Source organism: Vigna unguiculata, chromosome 3 (assembly GCF_037176805.1).
Source record: "Vigna unguiculata cultivar grain cowpea cultivar isolate G323 ecotype 2 chromosome 3, ASM3717680v1, whole genome shotgun sequence".
Lineage (NCBI taxonomy): Eukaryota > Viridiplantae > Streptophyta > Magnoliopsida > Fabales > Fabaceae > Vigna > Vigna unguiculata.
In genome coordinates this window covers 43,628,943-43,654,604 of record NC_140794.1, presented here as the reverse complement: position 1 = coordinate 43,654,604, position 25,662 = coordinate 43,628,943, and the positions used below count along the sequence as shown (strand labels likewise).

Sequence of the window (25,662 nt, the reverse complement as noted above, 5' to 3'; positions counted from 1 at the left end):
ACTAAAATTATAAAACCAAAAATTAGTTTTTTTTATCATGAATAATTATTTAAATTTAAAAAATAGTAATTAAGAGAGTAAATGGGAGAAAACAAAAGAGGACACTAAATAAGTGTATCCTCTCTGTATATAGTTATAAATACATATTTATAAATTATAGATAACAATAGTAATAATAATTAAAATTTAATTTGTAAATATTAATAATTTAAATTATTGTATATTTTTTTATTATATAAATAAAAAATGATTTTTTAAATCATTTTCATTTCACATTTTAAAATTTTTAAGTCAGACAAATATTGATTCTATATTTTATTTTATTTTAAGTTAGACAATACTTTGTTATTTATCATATTAGTATTATTATATTTATTACATAAGTTTAAGTTTCATTTAAAAAAATAAATACACGTGACATGTTTTTCTTTAACATCATGGTATTAAATAAGTAAGCCTAAATGACTAATGGTCATCTTTAGTACGTAGAATTATGTTTTCTTGACACCCAATTGGAAAATTATTTCTTTGTGTAGTACATGAGATTGTTATGGGTTGCATTCAGGTAAGTTGAAGGCAACCACACTAGTCACATTACTCAATTTCTTAACAGCTAAGTTAAAACACATAAGCCAACAACAATTGGACGATTAGAAAACATAGATGTCTTGTTATTTTCTCATAGTTCCCCTGGTCGTTAAGGGGAAGTTCAACTTCTCTCTCTTCTGGAAGCAATTTAAATGCACATAGAAAGAGGAAGAGTACGAGTACTTTTGTGATCACCATGAAAATAAAACACAGTTCACACCGACACAAGCGCAACCGTAGTTTGCTGGAGATAGAAATACCGTAACTGCGTGAAACAGTGAACTTGGGAAACCAAAATTTAGAGTTTTGTTTTAGCTTAATTAACTCATAAATTTGAAAACTTTCATTTCATTTTTTATTAAAGTTTTGTAGTTTATTGAATTTTAAAACATTATAAGTTTTATATATTGAGTTTTACAAAATTTAAAACTTTTCAATTCGTTTACGCATTCATTTTTTTTAATTAGGTGATCTAACAATTGAGTGGGTGATGTGAATGTTATTTTGCTCCATCACCTTTGTTCCATTATCCATCATCCATCATCCATCATCGCACTTAGTTTTCGCCACGTATAATTTTATAATTTCATAATTTATAATTACACAATTTTAAATTTTTTAACTTCATAATTTTATAATCCTATAATCTTATCATTTGGTCCAAGTTAGTTCTTCTAAACATTTGGTGGATCATATCAACCCTTGGCACAAGCCGATCCATCTAGACCCTCTCGACCTTCAGCTCAGGTCAACCCGTCTCAGTGGCTTGGATCGGCACGTCTCGACTCGCGACTCGAGTTGGCGCATCATGACCTTAAACCCTTGGCACGTCATCCGTCTTGAATTTCAGCCCAATTCATCTTTCTCAACTTTTGGTCCATGTCAAACTGTGTCGACCTTTGGTCTGAACCAACCTGTCTCGACCCTCAGCGTAGGCTGATCTGTCTTGACCTAGGCCAAGGCTGACTAGTCTCAACTTTCAGCTCAAGTTGGTTCGTCCCAGCCCTTAACCTTGGTTGACCCATCTCAAACCTTGCTTAAACCCAACCCATTCAGACTTTAGGTCTAAGTCTCCCATCTCAACCTTTTTTCCAAGTTGGCCCGTTTTGAATCTCGATCCTACCAACTTGTCTCAACCCTCAGCCTAAGTCGACCTTCTCAACCCTCTGCTTGATCCAATCTTTCTCTACTTTCTGCCAAGGTCAACCTATTACAACCTTCATCTCGGGTCGTCCTTTCTCGACATTTGGCCCAAACATGATTGTTTCGACATTTGGTGAAGTCGACCCATCTCAACCTTTAACCTAGATCGACTATCGACTCCTTACAAGCTGTCTCAGCCTTTAGCTCATGCCAAGTCCTCTTAACCTTCAACATTGCTCGACTCGTACCGTCTCAATCTTCATCTCGAGCCGATACATCTCGACCTTTGTCCCAACCTTGCTCGACTCAACCATCAACTCAAGCCGGCTCGATTCAACCTTTAGTCTGGGCTGACTCAACTCAAACTTCAATTTCGTTTTACTCTACTCGATCTTTTCAAACCGAAATGACTTGCCTCGACTTTCATCTCAAACTAGCTCGAATAGGCTCGATTCGATCTTCGGTTCGAACCGAGTCAACGTGAACGTTGGTTCAAACCAACTTTGCTCAATCTTCAACTTAAAACAACTTGTCTCGAGCTTTTTACCCATTCTGAAAATGTTGTATTTAGAAATTAATTAAAGTTTTGTAGTAGAACCAAATTCAATTTGACTTTACTAACACATTTTCCATTTTTTTTACCAGTTTATTTCCTCTATTCATTCTACGTTAAAAGAGTCAAAGTTTTATTAATATAATAATTTTTATCTTAATAAAATATTTAAAAATAAAGTAATTATAAATAACACAAATTTAAATTTAATATATTTAAATATTCTAGAAATTGTTTAATTCCCTATTTAGAAACAAACTAAATCCACCATGATATCTTTCCTTGTCATGACCAAAATTTTTGCTACTATCTATCCAAACCCAAAAGTTCGTTTTATTGTTATGTTCTTATGTTATTATCTATTAACACAAAACTACTTTTCTACTTATAAAATTATTTCCATGATCTTTAAAAAGAAACATATTACAGTAAAAAAATAATATTTTGAACACTCCAAAACGTAATTATTTCTATTGACAGCAAAAATACTGAATGTATAAAAATGAGGAATTAATCCAATAAAACATTTTTTTCCTCTCCAACCGTGTACGTCATACCAACAGTGGTCTTTCTAAATTAGATCCACTCCTGGGACACAATCCATCGATAATAACAACATTTTTTTCTCTTTAAGTTATTTTAACATTACAAGAAAATACATATAGGTGAACACAATATGTTAATAATATAAAAGAATCATCATTAAATTATGTTTTTCGAGAGACTATTAATGCTAAAAAATTCATCAGTAAAATAATTTTCGATAAAATTTACTAACGGATGGAGAAATCTGTCAACAATTACTGATAACCATGAATTCGGTTTTAAGAACTCGTCAGTAAATATTTGTCAGTAATTATCAAAAGATCATGGTTGTTGGTAACAACTATTGGTAAAATACATGATTGATCTTCTTTTTTCTCCTCCTCTTTCTCTTTATTTTTCCTGTTTTCTTTATCTTCTTCCTCCTCTCCTCCTCGTAGGGTTGTCATTGTTGTTGTGCCACCATCTTCACCTCCACCACCTCCTTCTCTAACTGTGGCAACCACCGCACACCTTTGTGTCACCACTGCGTCACAGGTATTCCACTACATTAGTGGCATACCTCCATATCAACGCCTATTCTCTGCCACATCATGATTAAGCCGCTCACCATAGAGTTCCCACCTCCTCCTCCTATTGTTTTTCCTACTCCCATTCTTCTCACTCATCTCCCCTTAATATACAAAAACTCTTTTAGTAATACAAATTGTAATTTAGCTACAATAATATTTGTCTGTATTAAAAATTTTAATTTACCAACTAATTTTTCAACAAATATATATTACTGATAGATTTGTTATCGATATGAAAATATTTGTCAGTAAAGTACATTGTGAAATTTGTCATAAAATTTCATCAATAAATTTAAGATTAGTGACAAATTTGTTGTCCTTGGTAATAGAAGAAAATTCGTGTGATGCAATAACCTAATTATTAATCTTTTGGCTCTTTTTATATTACACTATTTTTTTTTATTATAATCTCCTTCAAAGGTGGATATGTATAATGTTAAAACAAAATTATAACGTTTAAGGAAGTGCGACTTTTAATGTTTTTAAAACTATATGTATATATTTAGGGTAAAAGAGTAGAGAAAAATAATGTTTATAAAATTAAAAAAAAAATGCATGGAATTTTTAAAAATGTTGGAGTATTGAGAAATCTAAAGAAATGTTTATGTAGTTTACTCTTAAAAATGTTTTTTTTTTTAAATATTTCTTTTCATATTAGCTTACCGACATCTCGAAACCTATGCTACTATTAAGAAGTTTTGTTGTATTAACACTTTTTGGTTTAATTCTGTATAAGTTCTCTACAAGTTATAACATTGACTGTACTATTTATCATAAATTCCCTCGTAGACAATCATATTAATTTTGATTATGCATAAACTGTATCAGTAATACTTAATCGGTTAGATAATTTTAATTAGTACGTAATAGTATTACCGTTCCTAACATTACTAATTAACTTACACAAGGTTTTTCACTTGGTATTTACGGCCTCTTGAAAGCCTTAAGAAAAGGGAATGACTAATGAGTCAGTTATTTATTCCTTATGTATTTTTAACTTAATAAGATTTTCCTTTTATTTATAAATTAGGAACTTACTGAATTCTGTCCATTCTATTGAAATAATTTTGGAAAATAATTTTTTAATTACTAAATTTTGATAACTTTTTCTAATAACTTTAGGTGACATTTTCTAAGTGGTTTTTATTTTTTCATTTTTTCATTTTCAATATTTCAAAACCACTTAAAAGATGACATCTCATGTTGTGAGAGAATGTTGTCAAAATTTAGTAGTCAAAATATTATTCTCCAATAGTTTTTGTATAAAACATTTAATGATGAAAAGCACATTTTATTTGGATAAGTAAAAGATATAGAAAAAAAAATACTTGTGAATTAATTGATGTCATAATCCAAATTTAAATCTTTTTAGGAAAGAGTCAATAATTGTTAAACATTAAAAATAATTCTTTTTATTGAAATAATTAGCGTGGCTAATATATTTTGACAGCACTTCACGATATAAAAGTATTGTATTTACGAACTCTAAGGTTATTATGTATCTGTTGTATAGGATAATAAATAAGAAATGGTAGTAACATTCATTAAATATAAAAAATGTGTTGTGATTTTCACCTTATATAATAAATTCATGACGCACCACCAAACCTATTGTTCTTGCTGCTATAAATATCTTTTTCTCATTCTTCATCTTCAAGTTTTCAAGTTTCAACACATTCCCTTCTTTCAAATAACTCTGCCACAACTCATCATCATAGGTGAAGCTTATATATATATATTGTGGTGATCGATTCCTTTGCTTGTGTTTGAGGGCAAAATATGAAGATGTCAGATGGAGAGAAGAAAGAAAAGGGGACACAGCAGGAACGAAAGGTTCCTCTTCTGAAGCTCTTCTCCTTCGCTGACTCCTACGACTGCGTTTTGATGGGTGTTGGATCTGTTGGGGCGTGTGTTCATGGTGCCTCTGTGCCTGTTTTCTTTGTCTTCTTCGGAAAGATTATCAATGTCATAGGTTTGGCTTACCTTTTTCCCAAAGAAGCTTCCCACGAAGTTGCTAAGGTTTGTTTCTCTTGTCCACTTCCCATGCATAATTGGGTACCGTTTCATCTTCTTCCTCCAAAATTATCGAACACGGTCTCACCATATCATATATTATTAATTATCAGAAAAATCAAATAACCTGCCCTAATATATACCGGTTTCTAAGTAAATAACACTAAATTATATATACCTAATTTATTTGTGTGTTTTAAATAAATTAAATTTTAACAGTGGTTGGTCATGATTTTGCAGTATGCGTTGGATTTTGTGTATCTAAGCATAGTAATATTGTTTTCATCTTGGACAGGTATGAGTTAGTTATATTACATTGTAGTAAAAGAAAAAGTGTTAATTGTGAATGTTGATTGATAGCATTAATTAACATATATAGAGGTGGCATGTTGGATGCATACTGGGGAACGTCAAGCTGCAAAGATGAGAATGGCGTACTTAAGGTCAATGTTGAATCAAGATATAAGTCTTTTTGATACTGAAGCTTCAACTGGAGAGGTTATTTCTTCTATTACCAATGACATCATCGTTGTTCAAGATGCACTTTCTGAGAAGGTAATTGCCATCCTTTTGTTTTCACAGATGGTAGCAAGAAAATCTCTCATATATAAAATCTTTTATCTTTATATTAAACTAATTTAGATGACTTCTTCAAAATGAGTTTAGTAAGATTACTTAAAAGATCAATGTTATAAATTATAGAGATGAAATTAATATTTTAATTTAAATAAAATTAAATGCAAATAAAACAAAAAAAAAATCATATTATTATATCTTAAAATATTCAGAGTAAAGAGCCTCCTAACACATTTTTTAAAATAGATCTTAAATTTTTTATTTCAAAATCATATATATTTTTTAAAATTATAATTTTGTATTTAGTTATTCTCTTCTTAAATTTGTTACTTTTTTCAATAAAAAAAACATTGTTAGGCATCTTAAATAATTAATTATTTTATATAATAATCGATTATTTATGTAGATGGTATTTGTCAAAAACCTTCCAATAGTTAATTATCTACTTATGAATTTAAGTAATTGATTATCTTGAACTCGTGGATTTTTTAAGTTTAAACATCTAAAGATAATTCACTGTACTGTTCCTTAATTAATAAGCTGATTACTTTCTGAAAATTATTTTGAAAGTGTTTGTGGAAGTGAACCTATCAAGCTCATGTAGTTTAAATGTGTAAATGTATCACAAACAATCGAGTATAGAAGGAATAACACTCATTTGACTTATATCATCAAAACCAATGTATACAAAATTTGAGGAGCTTTATGATCAACAAGTAATACTTTTCTTCATAAATATACCACTTTAATTGACAAGATATAATTTTAAACAAAATTAAAGTTCTTAAAAAATAATGCAACTCAAATTTTATTTCAGAAGGTTTTCTAAGCCAAAACAATAAAATTATAAAGCTATTTTTTTAACTCTTATTTTTAGCTTTAACTTTAAAACTAATTTTTAAGTAATTTTTTTTTCAAGTAATCATACCCTTAGTTTCCTTTTAAAAGAAGTTCCATTGTGAAATCATATAGATGTTTCTCTGTAGAAATGTTTAATTTATTTCTTGTTAACTATGGCGTGCTGTTTTTAATTTTCCTAAATACAACTATTCTCAAACATATATTTTCTCTTCGAATTTAATTAAAATAAAATATGGGTAAATTTCTTTATACAACGTTATTGAAAAAAAAAAGTTATATATTATCTATTTATTATTTTTATAAAAATATCTTAAAATTTATTAATAATCTAGCTGATAATGTAATTTTTACGCATTAACCATGCATAATATAGAATCTTGTTTTAAATTAACATATACAATAAATGCATTAAATTCTATAATAATTATTTGTAAAATCGTTTAAGATGATTTTTAATTGGTTTATAATGCAAAAACTGTTAGTTGATTGAAATTAAACTCTTCGTGTAAACTTTTAATTCCTAGAATTTTTAATTACACGATGCAATTTTTAAATTTCATGTTACTTGAGTATTTTGAAACATTTAACGTAAATAGAAATTGTCAAGAACTGACCTTGTAAATATATTAACAAGCAGGATAAATTCATTGATCTTTATATCAAAAAAAGAAGTTAACATCATATAAATTCATTGGTTGAGGATATAAAATAATTTTATATTATTAATGTATGATCATCATACTTTAAAATGATTTTCGTTTAACAATTTAAAGTAGCATTTACTTTAAAAAGAATATTTTATTTATTTTAATCATAAAAGTACCAACTTTAGTTATAAAAACATCATCTTCACTTCCAAAAATTTGTATAATAAATAATAAAAATAGTGTGATATCTTTGTAATTAAACTTTCAAATAAAAAGTATTTTCCAAATTAAATGAATCCTTGAAATGGCCTTTTAAAGATGATTGTTTATTGATTATATGTATTTTATTTCTTCGAATAGTGTAACAAAGAAAAAATTAGGCTACTTAACTATTATGATTTTAAGAAAAATTAATTTATTTGACCTTATGGTAAGCGTTACATTTATATACGCACTCATAAATAAATAAATATATATATATATATATATATATATATATATATATATATATATATATATATATATATATATATATATATATATGAGTACTATAATTTTATGTTATTATTTTTATAAAGCTTTAATTTAAGATAATCACACTTTTTTTATTTAATTCTAACAAACACGAGAATGAATAGAGAAGGAACTCAGCTCTTTCTTGTTATTTTTTATTTTATTTATTTTAATTCAAATAGTACATAGCTTTGTTTATCTTCCATCTTGATTTTTGTTTTTTTTTAAATAGTTATAAATTTAATTATATTTTGGATTTATGATAAATTTTGAAAGTTTAAGTTTTTATTAAATTTTTGTCTTAGTCCTAAGACTTTCAAAACTTTCTAATGAAGTCTCTGTAGTTAAATTTTTCTGATATCTATAGGGTGTGACAGTTTTCACTAAAATGTCACCACATAATACAATTTTGCAAACTATCCTAATGATGATATTAAGGATTTGATGTTGTATTTACCTAAAATTATATTTAAAATTAGTAAAAATTATAAAATACAAAATAAAAAAACAAAAAATATATAATATTATAAAATAAAAAAGTTATAAATTTATGAAATATAAAATAAAAATATATAATTGTGTAATTTTAAAAATTTATAATTTTATAATTTTATAAATTTATAATCTAATGATTTTATAATTTTATAATCTTATAAAATATAAATTATAAATTATAAAATTATAAATGATATAAATTTAAAAGTTTATAAATCGTAAAATTGAAAAATTATAAAATTATAAACTATAAAATCATAAAATTATAAAATTATAAAATTATAAACTATAAAATTATAAAATTATATATTTTTATTTTATATTTCCTAATTTTCTAATTTTATAAATTTATAATTTATATTTTTTTAACTTTATATTTTATAAATTTATTATTTTTATTAGTTTTAAGAAAAATTTTAGATAGATATAATAACAATTCTTTAAGAGATTCTTATCGTTACAGTAGTTTCTAAGGATGCATTATGTGATATTTAAGTAGAATGATACTCTGTCAACTGTCATGTTATATAAGTTATCAAAATATTTAACGGTAGGAACTCAGTTAAAAAATTTTAAAATTTTAAAAATTCGATAGATCATACAAATTTATTAGAAATTCAACTAAAAATTCTTAAATTTATAAACATCTAAAACATAATTAAGTCTTAATTCTAGGTTGATTATTTTCTCCAACCACCCAAATACAGGAAAAATAAGTTATTTGGATATGATACCGCGTATTAGTATATCTTTTTGCGACGATTCAACAACATCTATTTAATAAATTAGTTAGCATTAATATTCTCAGGACCTATAGTCACATACTATTGGACTTTTTCCTTGATATCATGTGTCTGTAATTATGAGAAAAGCATAAACAGCTTCGCTGATCACGATATGTGTAAGTGTAACTCATTTCCCAAAGTAAGTTTTAGTATATAAGTACAAAGACAAGTACAATGAGTTTGATAACGTTAAAAGAAATATACAATACATTACTTTTTCTTTAAATAATAAGCATATTTAAATATTAGAAGAAAGACTATTTCATTCAAATATTTATGCTAAACTTTATTTAATCTAAAAATTAAAATCAATTTTATCAATGTAAATTATCTTTTAAATTTGCCTATTTGATTGATTCATTGTGTCACTAGAATTTGGATAACTTACATCATATCTCAATGGTACTTCTTTGCTCATTATTGACATATAAAAATCATATCAATATAATTAAAATCTACATGCACAACATATATCAATCACATTCAGGCATTCACAATTTATCATTATTCACAAATATATGTTTTCTAAAATTAGCTATATATATTTTCATATTTTTCTCCAACTTTACATGTTATTTCAAATACACTTACTTTTACCAAAGGTAAGTTTCCTTGTTTAGAAAGCAAGTTGTATTTCAAGAAAACACAAAGAAAAGATCCTATATATCTAGAACAACACAACAAAAAATAACCAAACATCGATTAAGACTCTAACTAGTTGATAACATATTTTTTTCCAATCAAATCAATGATGAACTCGAACATTAGCAGAAAAAGAATTTGAAAGATTTTTAGAGTAAAAAGAACTTTACTTACTTCATTTTGTTATACATTTGTTATGAATGATTATTAACTCACTAGCTATTATGAGATAGGATGTGAAGGGAAAAATATGGGAATTGAGGTGAGAAATTAAGAGAGATGTGAGAGAAGAAACTTAAAGAAAAGAAAAGTTTTTTTTGCATGAGCTTCTCCAAGATCTACTCAACTTTCTCCAATCACAATAATATTTAAACATTATCTTTCAATCCAAAATACAACTTCATACCGAATTTTCAAATCAATATAAATTTATCAGTTCCAAAAATCTTAAAGAAAAGTAAAATAAAATTAATAACAAAAAACTTAGAGATGATCAAATTTGTAAAAACAAATAATTAAATAGTTAAAACTTTAATTATATTTCAACCTAAAATACAATTTTGAACTCTTATTAAAGAATCATTTTTACTAAACCACAATGTGTCTCATTCAAAATAATCTGTTAGAAAGATAGTTTGATATTGGGTTAGATCAAATAATAGAAAACATACACAATTTTATAACTTGCGTTCTTTTTACATATCTTACTAAAGTATGATAAGTTATTGTTACTATACAGTTTCATTTTCTTATATACATTTTAGTTTTTAGGTTTTTTTTCTTTTTTGTCACAAATAATTAAAAAGTTCAAATTTTCAAATGTTTGTGTAAAAGTTATAATTGGTGTACTTTCAGGTTGGGAACTTCATGCACTACATAAGCCGTTTTATCGCAGGCTTTACCATTGGTTTTGTGAGAGTGTGGCAAATAAGTTTAGTGACACTTGCCATTGTGCCCTTAATTGCTATTGCTGGTGGCCTTTACGCTTACGTCACCATTGGCCTCATCGGAAAAGTTCGAAAAGCATATGTGAGAGCAGGTGAAATTGCTGAAGAGGTAAGATTTTTTTTTATCATTAAAAATTTTATAAAAAATCATCTAAACATATAATTTATACATAAGTGAACGTAATTGGTTGATGAAACTGAGGCGAAGTTTGCCAAAACTAAAGCAAAATATTAAAGGTGGATCAGAATATTCCATAAATCTTATTAGGTTAGATTTTTTAAACAATGATTCTGATACTACGTTAGGCATAAGTTTTAAATTTATGTAAGTTTCACAAAACTGAGTTCAAAAAATGACTTATAAGATGAAGTTTGTAACTTACTTATGTACTATAAATTGATTTGTAAGGTAAAGTTTACGACTTACTTATAATATAAAATTGATTGAATTAGGAATTTCGGACTATTTTGAAAATATTAGAAAGGTTTATTCATGCTTTTATAAATACAGAATGTTGAAGATCCCACATTCTTTTTGTGCTCCGTCAATGCGTATATTTGTAGAGATGTAGCATTTGGCTAACTTTGTTTTAAAATTGCCCTCCAAATGCATGTAAAAAAACCATTATACGTACGATGACGATGATATAGTCTTTGTGGATTTAAGGTGATAGGCAATGTGAGAACGGTACAAGCATTTGCAGGGGAAGAAAGAGCAGTGAGATCATACAAAGCAGCTCTGATGAACACATATAGAAATGGTCGAAAAGCAGGTTTAGCTAAGGGTCTGGGATTAGGCTCCATGCATTGTGTTCTTTTCCTTTCATGGGCTCTCCTTGTTTGGTTCAATAGCATAGTTGTTCACAAGAATATCGCCAATGGTGGCGATGCTTTCACTACAATGCTCAATGTAGTCATTTCTGGCCTGTAAGTAACCTTCTCTTAGGAACATCCTACTAATTAACAACTTCTAGGTACTTTATTTTACTGGTTAAGATTATTTTTCAAAAGTGTATGATGTTTGGAATCCCAGGTCACTTGGTCAGGCAGCACCAGATATTTCTGCATTTATCAGGGCAAAGGCATCAGCTTATCCCATTTTTGAGATGATAGAGAGGGACACCATGAGCAAAGTCAGCTCAGAAAATGGTCAAAAGTTAAGCAAATTGGAAGGTCATATCCAATTTAAGGATGTCTGTTTTAGTTATCCATCACGTCCTGATGTGGTGATCTTCAACAACTTTAGTCTTGAGATTCCTCCGGGGAAAATTTTAGCTCTGGTGGGAGGAAGTGGTTCCGGAAAAAGCACAGTTATATCATTGATTGAGCGCTTCTATGAACCACTTTGTGGTGAAATACTTTTAGATGGGAACACCATCAGGGAACTTGATCTCAAATGGCTTAGACAACAGATTGGGTTGGTTAATCAAGAGCCTGCACTTTTTGCTACAAGCATCAGGGAGAACATACTGTACGGAAAAGATGATGCGACTCTTGAAGAAATAAATCAAGCTGTGATGCTCTCTGATGCTCAGTCTTTCATTAACAATCTTCCTGATGGATTAGATACTCAGGTAAGAATGCACCTTTATTCATTGTTTAAGAATATTGTTTAGAAGGAACGTGGAACTAAGGAAATTCACAAGATATTCAATTTCTTTGGCAGGTTGGTGAGAGAGGGATACAACTATCCGGGGGACAGAAACAAAGGATTGCAATATCTCGTGCCATAGTTAAGAATCCATCAATCCTTTTATTAGATGAAGCAACCAGTGCTCTGGATGCAGAGTCTGAGAAAAGTGTACAAGAGGCACTTGATCGTGTCATGGTTGGTAGAACAACCGTGATAGTTGCACACAGACTTTCTACCATTAGGAATGCAGATATGATTGTTGTTATTGAGGGAGGGAAGGTGGTGGAAATTGGAAATCACGAAGAACTCATTTCCAACCCAAATAATGTATATGCATCTCTTGTTCAAATCCAAGAAACAGCCTTTTCTCAAGGCCACTTTTCTGTGGATCCTTACTTGGGAGGCTCATCAAGGTACTTATTACAGATAACTTAATCTTATCAATTTATGGCATTAGCATTGGCACTCATCTATTGGAGAAAGTTGCTGCAAATGATTCTATTAAACTGTTACTTTAAACTTGTTTCTGTCATCTTTATACTTATGTTCTACTAGAATAAAGTATGTTCCTTATGTTTATGTTTATTCTGATTGTAACTTAAGGCGCCTAGGAGAGTCGTCATCCCGCACAACAAGCTTTCGTGGTAGTTTTCGCTCAGACAAAGAATCTATTAGCCGAGCTTTTGGTGATGGAGGAGAAAGTGTTGGAAGTTCAATGCATGTCTCAGTAAAAAGACTATATTCCATGATTGGTCCTGATTGGCTTTATGGTGTTTTTGGAACCTTGGGTGCATTTATTGCTGGAGCACAAATGCCACTCTTTGCTCTTGGAATCTCTCATGCTCTTGTATCTTATTACATGGATTGGGACACAACACGCCATGAAGTGAAAAAAATTGCATTTCTCTTCTGTGGGGCAGCAGTTTTGACCATCACTGCCCATGCCATTGAACATCTTTCCTTTGGAATCATGGGGGAACGACTTACCCTTCGTGCAAGAGAAAAAATGTTTTCCGGTAATTGTGATATTCTGATTGGTTTATGCCCTTCCAGTTTTGTTCATGTCTTCCTAAGAAATGTTTCCTTTTAATCTTCCTATTTGAAATAATAATGATAGTTAAAAGTTAAGTGTTGGGCATTTTTATTAGTTGACAGAGTAAAATCTTTACACCGAATGTACCGAGATTAAGTTTTGTTATTAAGATGCCTTATTTACTTTTTTAAGTGTTCTCACTTGTTCTATTGATTCTAAAATATGCACTGCTAAACAAAAATATAGTTATCATAGGTTGTGATTTGATGATCTTTCTTTTACTAACTTAACTAGTCTCTGTGGTGCAGCTATTTTAAAGAGTGAAATTAGTTGGTTTGATGACATAAACAACACAAGTTCTATGCTTTCATCACGTTTAGAGACCGATGCAACATTTTTAAGAACTATAATTGTTGATCGTTCGACAATTCTTCTGCAAAATGTTGGTCTGGTTGTTGCTTCATTTATTATTGCCTTCATGTTGAACTGGAGGATCACGCTTGTTGTACTAGCCACATACCCTCTGATCATTAGTGGTCACATTAGCGAGGTTTCCTCTAGCTCCATATTTCTACACTACCAAGCTAGTACATTATTTGTGTTTTAACAACTGAGTGCCAAAATTTCAGAAACTATTCATGCAAGGCTTTGGTGGCAACTTGAGCAAAGCATATCTAAAAGCCAACATGTTGGCTGGGGAGGCTGTGAGTAATATCCGCACTGTGGCTGCATTTTGTGCTGAACAAAAGGTCCTTGACCTTTATGCTAATGAGCTTGTGGAGCCTTCAAAGCGTTCATTCAATAGAGGTCAAATTGCTGGCATATTCTATGGCATTTCCCAGTTCTTTATTTTCTCATCTTATGGCCTTGCCTTGTGGTACGTTCTCCTGCTTCTGTTTTGGTTTAATAGTACTTTACCCATGAGTGTCAAATGTTTGTTAAATGGTGTGAAACAACTTTTTCTTAATAAGCATACATGTGTTGTGCTGATAGTGAGAATTGTATACATTTTGCAGGTATGGATCTGTGTTGATGGGAAAAGAGCTTTCCAGCTTCAAATCAATTATGAAGTCGTTCATGGTTTTGATTGTAACAGCACTAGCTATGGGGGAGACTTTAGCACTGGCACCTGACCTTTTGAAAGGAAATCAAATGGTTGCATCCATTTTTGAAGTGATGGATAGAAAGACAGGAATATTGGGTGATGTTGGAGAAGAGTTGAAGACAGTGGAAGGAACAATTGAGCTAAAAAGAATCCGTTTCAACTATACTTCAAGGCCAGACGTGGTTATTTTCAATGATTTCAATCTAACAGTGCCTGCAGGAAAGAATATTGCCCTGGTGGGGCACAGTGGATGTGGTAAAAGTTCAGTCATCTCACTCATACTCAGATTTTATGATCCAACATCTGGGAAGGTGATGATTGATGGTAAGATTTTTGAACAACTTTGCTTTAACCACTCAATCTTATTCCATTATGTAATAAGATTCTTCTAACAGTGATTCATCCAATTCTTACAGGAAAAGACATCAAGAAACTCAACTTGAAATCCCTTAGGAAACATATAGGTTTGGTGCAGCAAGAACCTGCTCTTTTTGCAACATCAATATATGGAAACATTCTTTATGGAAAGGAAGGAGGTTCAGAAGCTGAAGTGATTGAAGCAGCTAAACTTGCCAATGCTCATAGCTTTATCAGTGCTCTTCCTGAGGGCTACTCCACCAAAGTAGGTGAGAGAGGAGTTCAACTCTCTGGTGGCCAGAAACAGAGGGTAGCTATTGCAAGGGCTGTTTTGAAAAACCCTGAAATTTTGCTGCTAGATGAAGCTACCAGTGCACTGGATTTGGAGTCAGAGCGTGTGGTGCAACAAGCTCTAGACAAATTGATGCAGAACAGAACAACAGTTATAGTGGCACATAGGCTGTCCACAATAAAAAATGCAGACCAAATAGCAGTTTTAGAGGATGGAAAGATAATTCAGCGAGGGATTCATGCAAGACTTGTAGAAATCACAGATGGAGCATACTACAAATTAGTCAGCCTTCAACAACAAGAACATTTTGATTGACAGACAAAAAACCAGTGAACTCTTTTATCTGCACTGATTTGGGTATTCATTCACCTTGTATATGTTACAAGGTTTGTTTGTAATTTTATTTTCGTCACACTTAAAAAGAATGATGTGGATTCCGGGGCCAGTGCTTGGCCAGAAAATATCACATATTGGAAACTGTTGAAAAATATAAGACGTCTTTAAATAATTTGGTTTAATTACATTTTAGTAAAAAAAATTTCAAGTTAAAAATATCAATTACCTCTATACATGTAGATACCTAAGAACTTTGCAACAGCTTTCTGACGTGAGAGAAAATTGAATGAATTTTAGGTGAAAAGGTGGTAAATTTCATAATGAGGACATTGAGATGCAGTTGTGGCTGCTGCATAGAATTATTATAAATATAGCTGACATTGGGAGACTTTCAAATTATGAGAAAATGACAAACTAGATTACCACTCTTGTGACATCCCATTTTTAATAGATTAAACTACTAAATGAAGCGTCATAAAATTTTGATAACGAGAGCCAATCGAATAAACATGAAAAGTAAGAAGGGTAACCATTACAGTCATCCGGAAATACTTAAAGGAAGCTTAGGCATACCGCGTGGTCCTAAGCAAAAGGAATTTAAAAAGAGTGCAACAATTTTGCAAAAGGTTTGCCACTAAGACAACTAATACAAAAGGCCTCATGGCCATGAAACTACCCCTAAGACATCCAGACACGAAGCTCTAAGCTGCACTGCTGCGTCTCCCGGATCCATCTCGGGCCTCCCCCTCATCTGCTCCCACCAAAAGGTGATCATCGCAAAAGAGAAAACATAACAGGAACACAAACAAAATGCAAGGGTAAGCTAGTGTAATATAATACTTATCATGGTATAAAGGAATAAATGCATAAACATTCCCAGACAATCCAGCACAGAGGCACATAATTCATGGCATGACAAACAAGCAAGACACTATGACTCAATTATCCGGATACATATATTAAGATCGGATTCACTGGATGCTTGCACTCGTGGTGGCCTCTACTGCTCTGCAGAGCCATTGCCAATGGGTTTCACCCTACCACTCACGAGGTTAGCCTTTAAGCGTCTAAGGCCATTATCCTGCCAAAGACTAGGGCCTCCCGCTACTCTCACCACTTGGGTCAGTTTGCTCTACTTGAGACTCACTGACCCTTTAGAGTTTCGGGATGCGATCCTTACTTGAATCCTTATCTTAATATATACACTACACGCCACCATAAAGTCTCCCCACGGGACTCATGGAATTACGCCTATCACCCCAAATTTATGTTTCATACCATATCCACCACCTTTTTCTCGAAACATCCAATTCTCATCCAAGTTCTCAACCAACCAACCAAACAAAATCCATGTGTTATTCATGCCAACATACAAATTTTTAGTTCACAAGATTCAAACAACCACATAAACATATTCACATTCTTTAGGTTTTGAAAGAAAGGGGTAAATAAATAAATCACAAAATTCACCCATCAAACACAGAGAGAAAACAGAATTGGAACCACCCGCTGTAGCAGCCTCGCTCAAGCTAGGAGTAGTCGCCCAGGCGAGAGAAGTTGTCTCGCTCAAGCGACTGGCTCTCGCTTAGGCGAGTCTACCACGTTGGGTCCTGGAAGGTTTCACGATTTCTTGCTCAGGCGACGCTGTCTCGCCTGAGCGAGCTGACCTGTCGCCCAAAAATGCAGCCCCTCGCCTGGGCGAGTGCTCGAGGCAGAACCAGGGTGAGCATTCTGATACTCTCGCCTAGGCGAGGCGAGCTCGCTTGGGCGAGAATAGCAGAGCTCACCACTGTCAACCCACATGCAGTGGCGGAAACCGCCCAGATCCACTCCCAAACACACATGCAAGGTAGGAAAACGACACAGAGCAACATCCAGAACATAGCCAACCATTTATTTTCACGATTCAACACCATTCAAGCACTCACAACATGGAACAGAACACAAGCATGCCGCGATAACTTTAAACTTAAACACATAGCTCCCCTTACCTCTGTTTTGGATACAGAAAGCAAAAGTCCTGAACCAAGGGATAGCACAGCTCCAGGAACTTGGGTAGAGCTGAAAACGTGAAGATCCAAAAAAACGACGTTAGGAATCTCAACCCCAACTTGACCAACGCCTCCAAACAGGGGGAAAAAAGGAAGTAAACGGACCAGAAGCTCCGAAATTCACTTACCTGGAAAACAAAAGGAGTTTTGGTAGCTGGGAGACGTGTGGATGGTGTGCCCTAGCAGAGGGCAGAGGTGTGGGATGGAGAGGAAAGTTGCTTCTGAAAAGGTGACAAGAGCCAAAATGAGGGAACAATGAAGGGTATAGGGTCCTTCTGTAGGGCAGGGCCTTGGGCCTCCGAAAAGGCCAGGCCCATAAACTTTAAAGCACAGAAAAGGGGCTTACAATATCTCCCCAACAACAAAATTTTTCGTCCTCGAAAAATTAGACTTACCAGAACAGATGTGGGTATGAACTTCTCATGTTCTCCTCAAGCTCCCAAGTTGCGTCACCTGTCCTCCGGTCCCAGATGACCTTCACAAGACTCGTGGCTCTTCCTTTCCGCTCCTTAACTTGACGATCCTCTATAGCCACGGGCTGTACCACTACCTGGAGATTCTCCCTGACTTCCACATCTTCAGCCTCCAAGACATGCGATGGGTCGAACACGTACTTCCGCAACTGTGAAACATGAAAGACTGGGTGTAGATTAGCCAACTGGGGTGGCAATGCAATCTCATAAGCCACGGGCCCTATCCTCCTCAAGATCTGATATGGACCCAAAAACTTAGGAGACAACTTCCTTGAGCGGATAGCCCTCCCCACACCAGTGGTTCGGGTCACCCTCAAGAACACATGTTCCCCAGCCTCAAACTCTAGGGGTCTTCTCCTCCTGTCAGCATATGCCTTCTGCCGACTCTGGGATGCTTGCAACCTGTCTCTCACTAACTGCACCTTCTCTGTGGTCTGTTGCAACAACTCTGGTCCAACCATAACTGACTCACCGTCCTGGTACCAACATAAAGGAGTCCTACACCTCCTCCCATACAAAGCCTCATAGGGTGCCATCCCTATACTCGCTTGGTAACTGTTGTTGTAGGTAAACTCTACTAGCGGTAACACCTCGTCCCAACTGCCAAGGTGATCCAAGATACAAGTCCTCAGCAAGTCCTCCAAGGACTGAATCACCCTCTCCGACTGGCCATCCGTCTGAGAATGATAAGCAGAACTCATCCTCAACCTACTACCCATAGCCTCCTGCAATGCCTGCCAGAACCTGGAAGTGAACCGGGGGTCTCTGTCAGACACTATGCTACTAGGCACTCCATGAAGTCTCACTATCTCTCTGATGTAGAGCTGGGCCAACTTGGTCATAGACATTCTGAGATTCACCGCCAAAAAGTGAGCACTCTTCGTCAAACGATCCACCACTACCCATATAGCATCATGTCCTCTCATGGTGCGAGGCAAGTGGGTAACAAAATCCATGGCTATGCTATCCCACTTCCACACCGGAATATCTAAGGGTTGAAGCGTTCCACCGGGTTTCTGATGCTCCACCTTTGCCTTTTGACAAGTCAAACAGGCCGATACAAACTGTGCAACATCCTTTTTCATGCCTTGCCACCAAAAGTTCTCCTTGAGGTCTTGGTACATCTTAGTCATGCCAGGGTGCAGACTAAGACGACTCTTGTGTCCCTCCTCAAGGATCAACTTCCTCAACTCAACATCCTCTGGTACACAAACCCTGCCTCTGAACCTCAACACACCATCGCTGCCCAAGGCAAACTCCTTGGCCTGATCCGATCCCAGTAACTCTTTTACCTTCTGCAGACTAACATCCGTTGCTTGTCTCTCCCTGATTAAGCCCAAAAAGTCACTAGATATAACCAAGGTGCTACACCTAATGAATTTCGGCTCCAACTCATACTGTAACTTCATGTCTTTGAAGCTCTCTAGCAACTCCATCTCTTTTATCATCAAGTGTGCCACATGCACTGTCTTCCTACTCAATGCGTCTGCCACCACATTCGCCTTCCCTGGGTGGTAGAGAAGCTCAAAGTCGTAGTCCTTTAAAAACTCTATCCACCGCCTCTGCCTCATATTCAACTCTTTCTGGTCGAAGAGGTACTTCAAGCTCTTGTGGTCACTAAACACACGGAACTGCGCACCATACAAGTAGTGCCTCCATATCTTCAAAGCAAAAACCACCGCTGCTAACTCTAGGTCATGAGTGGGGTAGTTCTTCTCATGAACTTTCAACTGCCTTGAAGCATAAGCCACCACCTTCCTCTCTTGCATCAAGACACACCCAAGGCCCTGATGAGAGGCATCACAATAAACCTCAAAGGGTTTACTCACATCCGGAATTACCAACACTGGAGCACTCGTCAGCCTCTGCTTAAGCTCCCTGAAGCTCTCCTCACACCTATCAGTCCATACAAACGGTTGATCTTTCCTGGTTAGCCGTGTCAAAGGTGCTACTATTTTAGAGAACCCCTCTATAAACCTCCTGTAGTAGCCAGCTAAGCCCACGAAGCTCTGAATCTCAGTCACTGACTTGGGACATTCCCACTGTATCACGGCCTCTACCTTAGCTGGATCTACAGCTATACCCTGCGCTGATATAACGTGCCCCAAGAACTGCACCTCTCTCATCCAGAAGTCGCACTTGGATAACTTGGCAAATAGTTGCTTCTCTCTCAAGATGCTAAGCACTATCCTCAGATGCTCGGCATGTTCCTCCTGCGTCCTGGAGTAGATGAGAATGTCGTCTATGAAGACCACGACAAACTTATCTAGAAACGGACGGAAGATCCGGTTCATGTAGTCCATGAACAAAGCCGGGGCATTAGTCACACCGAATGGCATGACAACATACTCGTAATGCCCGTATCTGGATCTGAAAGCAGTCTTCTCAACATCTTCTGCCTTCACCAGAATCTGATGATAACCCGACCGAAGATCAATCTTGGAGAACACCGACGCCCCATGTAGCTGATCCATCAAATCATCTATTCTTGGCAAAGGATACTTGTTTTTTATAGTCAGCTTATTCAGCTGTCTATAGTCCACACACAACCTTGAGCCATCGTCCTTCTTCTTCACAAGCAAAACAGGCGCTCCCCACGACGAAGCACTCGGCCGTATAAACTGTTTCTCAAGCAATTCCCCTATCTGTTTCTTTAACTCCACCAACTCCGCTGGGGCCATGCGGTAAGGAGCTATCGATACAGGTCCGGCTCCTGGTACCAAGTCTATGGAGAACTCAACTTCTCTCCTAGGGGGTAAACCTGGTACCTCTTCGGGAAATACATCCTCAAAATCCCTTACCACTGGTATCACGGTGATCCTCTCTTCCTTCTCAACCTCTATCCTGGCAAAGACCATAAAACACTGCGCACCGTCCTGGATTTCCTTCATAACCCCATGAGAAGACAACAACTCAGGCTCCTCCGAGCTGTGGAACAACAACTTCTTCTCTCGGCAGTCGATGAGAACGTGATTGGCAGAGAGCCAATCCATTCCCAAGATCACATCTAACCCTTGCAGAGGGAGGCACATAAGATTGACTTTGTATACGCGTCCCTCTATCTCAACTGGACATCTAGAACACACTGAAGAAGTCCTAACCAACCCAGATGCCGGAGTAGATACCACGAGATCAAACTGTAGTTCACACACCGGCAGACTCAACTCCCGCACACAAGACTCTGACACAAATGAGTGTGTCGCTCCATAATCAAAAAGAACACAACAGGACTTGCCAGATATTACACAACAACCAATAACAAGGTTACCTGCACCTGCCGCCTCTGACCCGGTCATAGCAAAAACCCTGCCTGTAGCCTGAGGCCTGCTGCCTCCTCCTCTCTGCTGAGTCTGACCTGTACTCTGACTCGTAGTCTGTGGTGGGGGTCGTGCTACTGCCCCTCTCCTAGAAGGACAATCCCTGCCGAAGTGGCCTCCCCTGCCACAAAGGTTGCATCTGCGGAAACTTGGTAGCTGAGGGCAGAAATTCTTCGCATGCGGTCCTCCGCAATGATAACACTGTATCCTGCCGGGCGAGGAAGAGAAACCTCCAGATCCCTGTGGCTGTGGATGGGGTCTAGCATAAGGCTTCCTCCTTTCTTCAACTCGTGGCCTGGACCCAGATGGTCCGCTAACTCTCTGTTGTGGCTGCTGCTGAGCTTCCACCTCTACCTTCATTCGCTCCATGACCCTGGCCTTCTCCACTAAGGCTGCAAAGTCCTTGATGGACAGTGGAGCTACCATCAGGCGGATGTCTCCTCTGAGACCGTTCTCAAACTTCCTGCAACGCCACTCATCATCGAGCGGCATGGTGTAGAAACGCCCCAGATGCTTGAACTGCTCGGCATACTCGGCCACTGACCTGTTTCCCTGCGTCAGTTGGAGGAACTCTACCTCCTTAGCGTACCTCACGCTGTCTGGGAAGTACTCCGACAAGAACCTCCTCTTGAAGGCTTCCCATGTGATATCCTCGTGCTTCTCTTCCATCACCAGCTTCATGCTGGCCCACCAATGCTCAGCCTCCCCAGTGAGCATATAAACAGTGAAAGCAAGCCTACTCTCATCTAGACACCTCTTGGCATCAAAGATGCGCTCCATATCTTTCATCCACTGGTCCGCCTGATCGGGACTCTTCTTGCCATCAAACTTGGCAGGTTGGTGCTTCAAGAAGTCTTCCAAACTCCATTCAGGGGGTGGAGGTTGGGGATGAGGACCATACATCGGTGCACCAGCAGCATTCTCCCCTAAATGGCGGAGAGCATCCACATGCTGCCTCTGAGCGTCCTCTGCAGCCTGCCTAGCAGCTTTCATCTGCTGCATCATGAAGTTCTGCTGCTCAAGAGAGGCTTCCTGGCGTTGCATCGCCACCTCATGCTGTTGCATCATAGCATTGCTCTGTTGCGTCAAGGCTGCAGCCATAGCCTCGATCGCCCTAGCTAGGTCTTGCCCATCACCCTGAGAAGGTTGAAGAGGAGCTACACGAGGGGGTGCCATAACACTGGACACACAGAAAGAACCATCAGAACTCAGTTAGATTGGAACTCATCTAAACACGACAAGGGAGCACAACTAAAGCTAAGCAACCACATAACCCACAGACACTTAGGAACGAAGGCTCTGATACCATAAAAGTGTGACGTCCCATTTTTAATAGATTAAACTACTAAATGAAGCGTCATAAAATTTTGATAACGAGAGCCAATCGAATAAACATGAAAAGTAAGAAGGGTAACCATTACAGTCATCCGGAAATACTTAAAGGAAGCTTAGGCATACCGCGTGGTCCTAAGCAAAAGGAATTTAAAAAGAGTGCAACAGTTTTGCAAAAGGTTTGCCACTAAGACAACTAATACAAAAGGCCTCATGGCCATGAAACTACCCCTAAGACATCCAGACACGAAGCTCTAAGCTGCACTGCTGCGTCTCCCGGATCCATCTTGGGCCTCCCCCTCATCTGCTCCCACCAAAAGGTGATCATCGCAAAAGAGAAAACATAATAGGAACACAAATAAAATGCAAGGGTAAGCTAGTGTAATATAATACTTATCATGGTATAAAGGAATAAATGCATAAACATTCCCAGACAATCCAGCACAGAGGCACATAATTCATGGCATGACAAACAAGCAAGACACTATGACTCAATTATCCGGATACATATATTAAGATCGGATTCACTGGATGCTTGCACTCGTGGTGGCCTCTACTGCTCTGCAGAGCCATTGCCAATGGGTTTCACCCTACCACTCACGAGGTTAGCCTTTAAGCGTCTAAGGCCATTATCCTGCCAAAGACTAGGGCCTCCCGCTACTCTCACCACTTGGGTCAGTTTGCTCTACTTGAGACTCACTGACCCTTTAGAGTTTCGGGATGCGATCCTTACTTGAATCCTTATCTTAATATATACACTACACGCCACCATAAAGTCTCCCCACGGGACTCATGGAATTACGCCTATCACCCCAAATTTATGTTTCATACCATATCCACCACCTTTTTCTCGAAACATCCAATTCTCATCCAAGTTCTCAACCAACCAACCAAACAAAATCCATGTGTTATTCATGCCAACATACAAATTTTTAGTTCACAAGATTCAAACAACCACATAAACATATTCACATTCTTTAGGTTTTGAAAGAAAGGGGTAAATAAATAAATCACAAAATTCACCCATCAAACACAGAGAGAAAACAGAATTGGAACCACCCGCTGTAGCAGCCTCGCTCAAGCTAGGAGTAGTCGCCCAGGCGAGAGAAGTTGTCTCGCTCAAGCGACTGGCTCTCGCTTAGGCGAGTCTACCACGTTGGGTCCTGGAAGGTTTCACGATTTCTCGCTCAGGCGACGCTGTCTCGCCTGAGCGAGCTGACCTGTCGCCCAAAAATGCAGCCCCTCGCCTGGGCGAGTGCTCGAGGCAGAACCAGGGTGAGCATTCTGATACTCTCGCCTAGGCGAGGCGAGCTCGCTTGGGCGAGAATAGCAGAGCTCACCACTGTCAACCCACATGCAGTGGCGGAAACCGCCCAGATCCACTCCCAAACACACATGCAAGGTAGGAAAACGACACAGAGCAACATCCAGAACATAGCCAACCATTTATTTTCACGATTCAACACCATTTAAGCACTCACAACATGGAACAGAACACAAGCATGCCACGATAACTTTAAACTTAAACACATAGCTCCCCTTACCTTTGTTTTGGATACAGAAAGCAAAAGTCCTGAACCAAGGGATAGCACAGCTCCAGGAACTTGGGTAGAGCTGAAAACGTGAAGATCCAAACAAAACGACGTTAGGAATCTCAACCCCAACTTGACCAACGCCTCCAAACAGGGGGAAAAAAGGAAGTAAACGGACCAGAAGCTCCGAAGTTCACTTACCTGGAAAACAAAAGGAGTTTTGGTAGCTGGGAGACGTGTGGATGGTGTGCCCTAGCAGAGGGCAGAGGTGTGGGATGGAGAGGAAAGTTGCTTCTGAAAAGGTGACAAGAGCCAAAATGAGGGAACAATGAAGGATATAGGCTCCTTCTGTAGGACAGGGCCTTGGGCCTCCAAAAAGGCCAGGCCCATAAACTTTAAAGCACAGAAAAGGGGCTTACAACTCTGCTGACAAAATTAATTGTCTACCTGAGAATTACGCGTGTTAGGAAAATCGAAAACATCCTAGGTTAGAAAGTTTATGATATTACATTGTGAAACACTGCAACTTCCGAACATAAGATACCATTTCTCAATAATAGTTTAAATTTTCATATTCAGATACATGCACAAGTTAAAGCTTTTACCTCGAAAAGAATTTTCGGCGATGGCTACGCCTAGCTTCTCTAACTCTCAATTTTCTAATCACAAATATATTCGTCTGCAAAGGATAATTGTGAAAAGAAAAAGAACGTTGTGAGAACTAGTGAAGTATCACGTCTTACAAAAGTTGGTGCTGAAATATCCTTGATTTGAATTCTTTGAAATAATTCATTTTATAAGAAATTTCAAAAATTAAAATTAAATAAATTATTTTATTTAAATAAAGTAATTCAAATACATATTTAGTTCATGTTAATCACTAATCTCCACATAATGTAAAGGTAAGTAACGGCTGCGTGCTCTAAACGTTTTTATTTTTAACAATTTTTCTTCATTTTGGTAAGCCCGAATAAATTTAGATTTAATAAAATAGATTGATCTGTAATTCATATCTATTTTAATTAAATTAAATAGATTTAGATTTTTTTATTTTTAATTCAAATTTAGATTAAATTTATTTTATACAGTAGATTAAACTCAATAAAATCGATATAATATAACTCGATTCAAATAAACATGTAAAAAAAATCTTCGGAAGGAAACAGTATTACGGAGTCCAAACTACCACGTTAACTATGTGATCCGAACTAATATTTTCTTAATGCGAAAAAGTTAACTATATTATTGCCAAAGTTAGTCAGAAGATTTTGAATTTAAAAAAAAAAAAAATCTTCATTTCAGAATTTAAATGTTCAAATATAA

The 25,662-nt window shown here is 35.9% G+C and overlaps 1 protein-coding gene and 1 long non-coding RNA gene across 2 annotated transcripts; one reads left to right on the top strand and one right to left on the bottom strand.

Moving 5' to 3' along the window:
* The first annotated feature begins 5,064 nt into the window (after positions 1–5,064).
* On the top strand, positions 5,065–15,806 carry LOC114177069 (ABC transporter B family member 2-like). Its single transcript, XM_028062300.2, has 12 exons — positions 5,065–5,418; positions 5,653–5,707; positions 5,792–5,967; positions 10,787–10,987; positions 11,546–11,805; positions 11,912–12,452; positions 12,545–12,924; positions 13,115–13,527; positions 13,853–14,094; positions 14,174–14,421; positions 14,561–14,973; positions 15,066–15,806. The coding sequence occupies exons 1-12, from the start codon at positions 5,179–5,181 to the stop codon at positions 15,611–15,613; spliced, it is 3,717 nt and encodes a 1,238-aa protein (XP_027918101.1). The 5' UTR covers positions 5,065–5,178; the 3' UTR covers positions 15,614–15,806.
* A 327-nt stretch (positions 15,807–16,133) lies between these two features.
* LOC146887891 (uncharacterized) lies at positions 16,134–17,901 on the bottom strand. The gene is made up of 3 exons (XR_014993574.1): positions 17,814–17,901; positions 17,626–17,695; positions 16,134–16,385 (listed from the first exon to the last, which is right to left on the bottom strand). It is a non-coding gene; the product is annotated as an uncharacterized LOC146887891 (long non-coding RNA).
* Between the last annotated feature and the right edge of the window lie 7,761 nt (positions 17,902–25,662).

What these genes read in the sequence shown, in the direction of transcription:
- LOC114177069 (XM_028062300.2), top strand. Translation starts at nt 5,179, where the DNA reads ATGAAGATGTCAGATGGAGAGAAGAAAGAAAAGGGGACACAGCAGGAA. An exon ending in TTAGTGGTCACATTAGCGAG is followed by an intron (nt 14,095 to 14,173) that starts GTTTCCTCTAGC and finishes CCAAAATTTCAG; the next exon opens with AAACTATTCATGCAAGGCTT. An exon ending in TGGGAAGGTGATGATTGATG is followed by an intron (nt 14,974 to 15,065) that starts GTAAGATTTTTG and finishes CAATTCTTACAG; the next exon opens with GAAAAGACATCAAGAAACTC.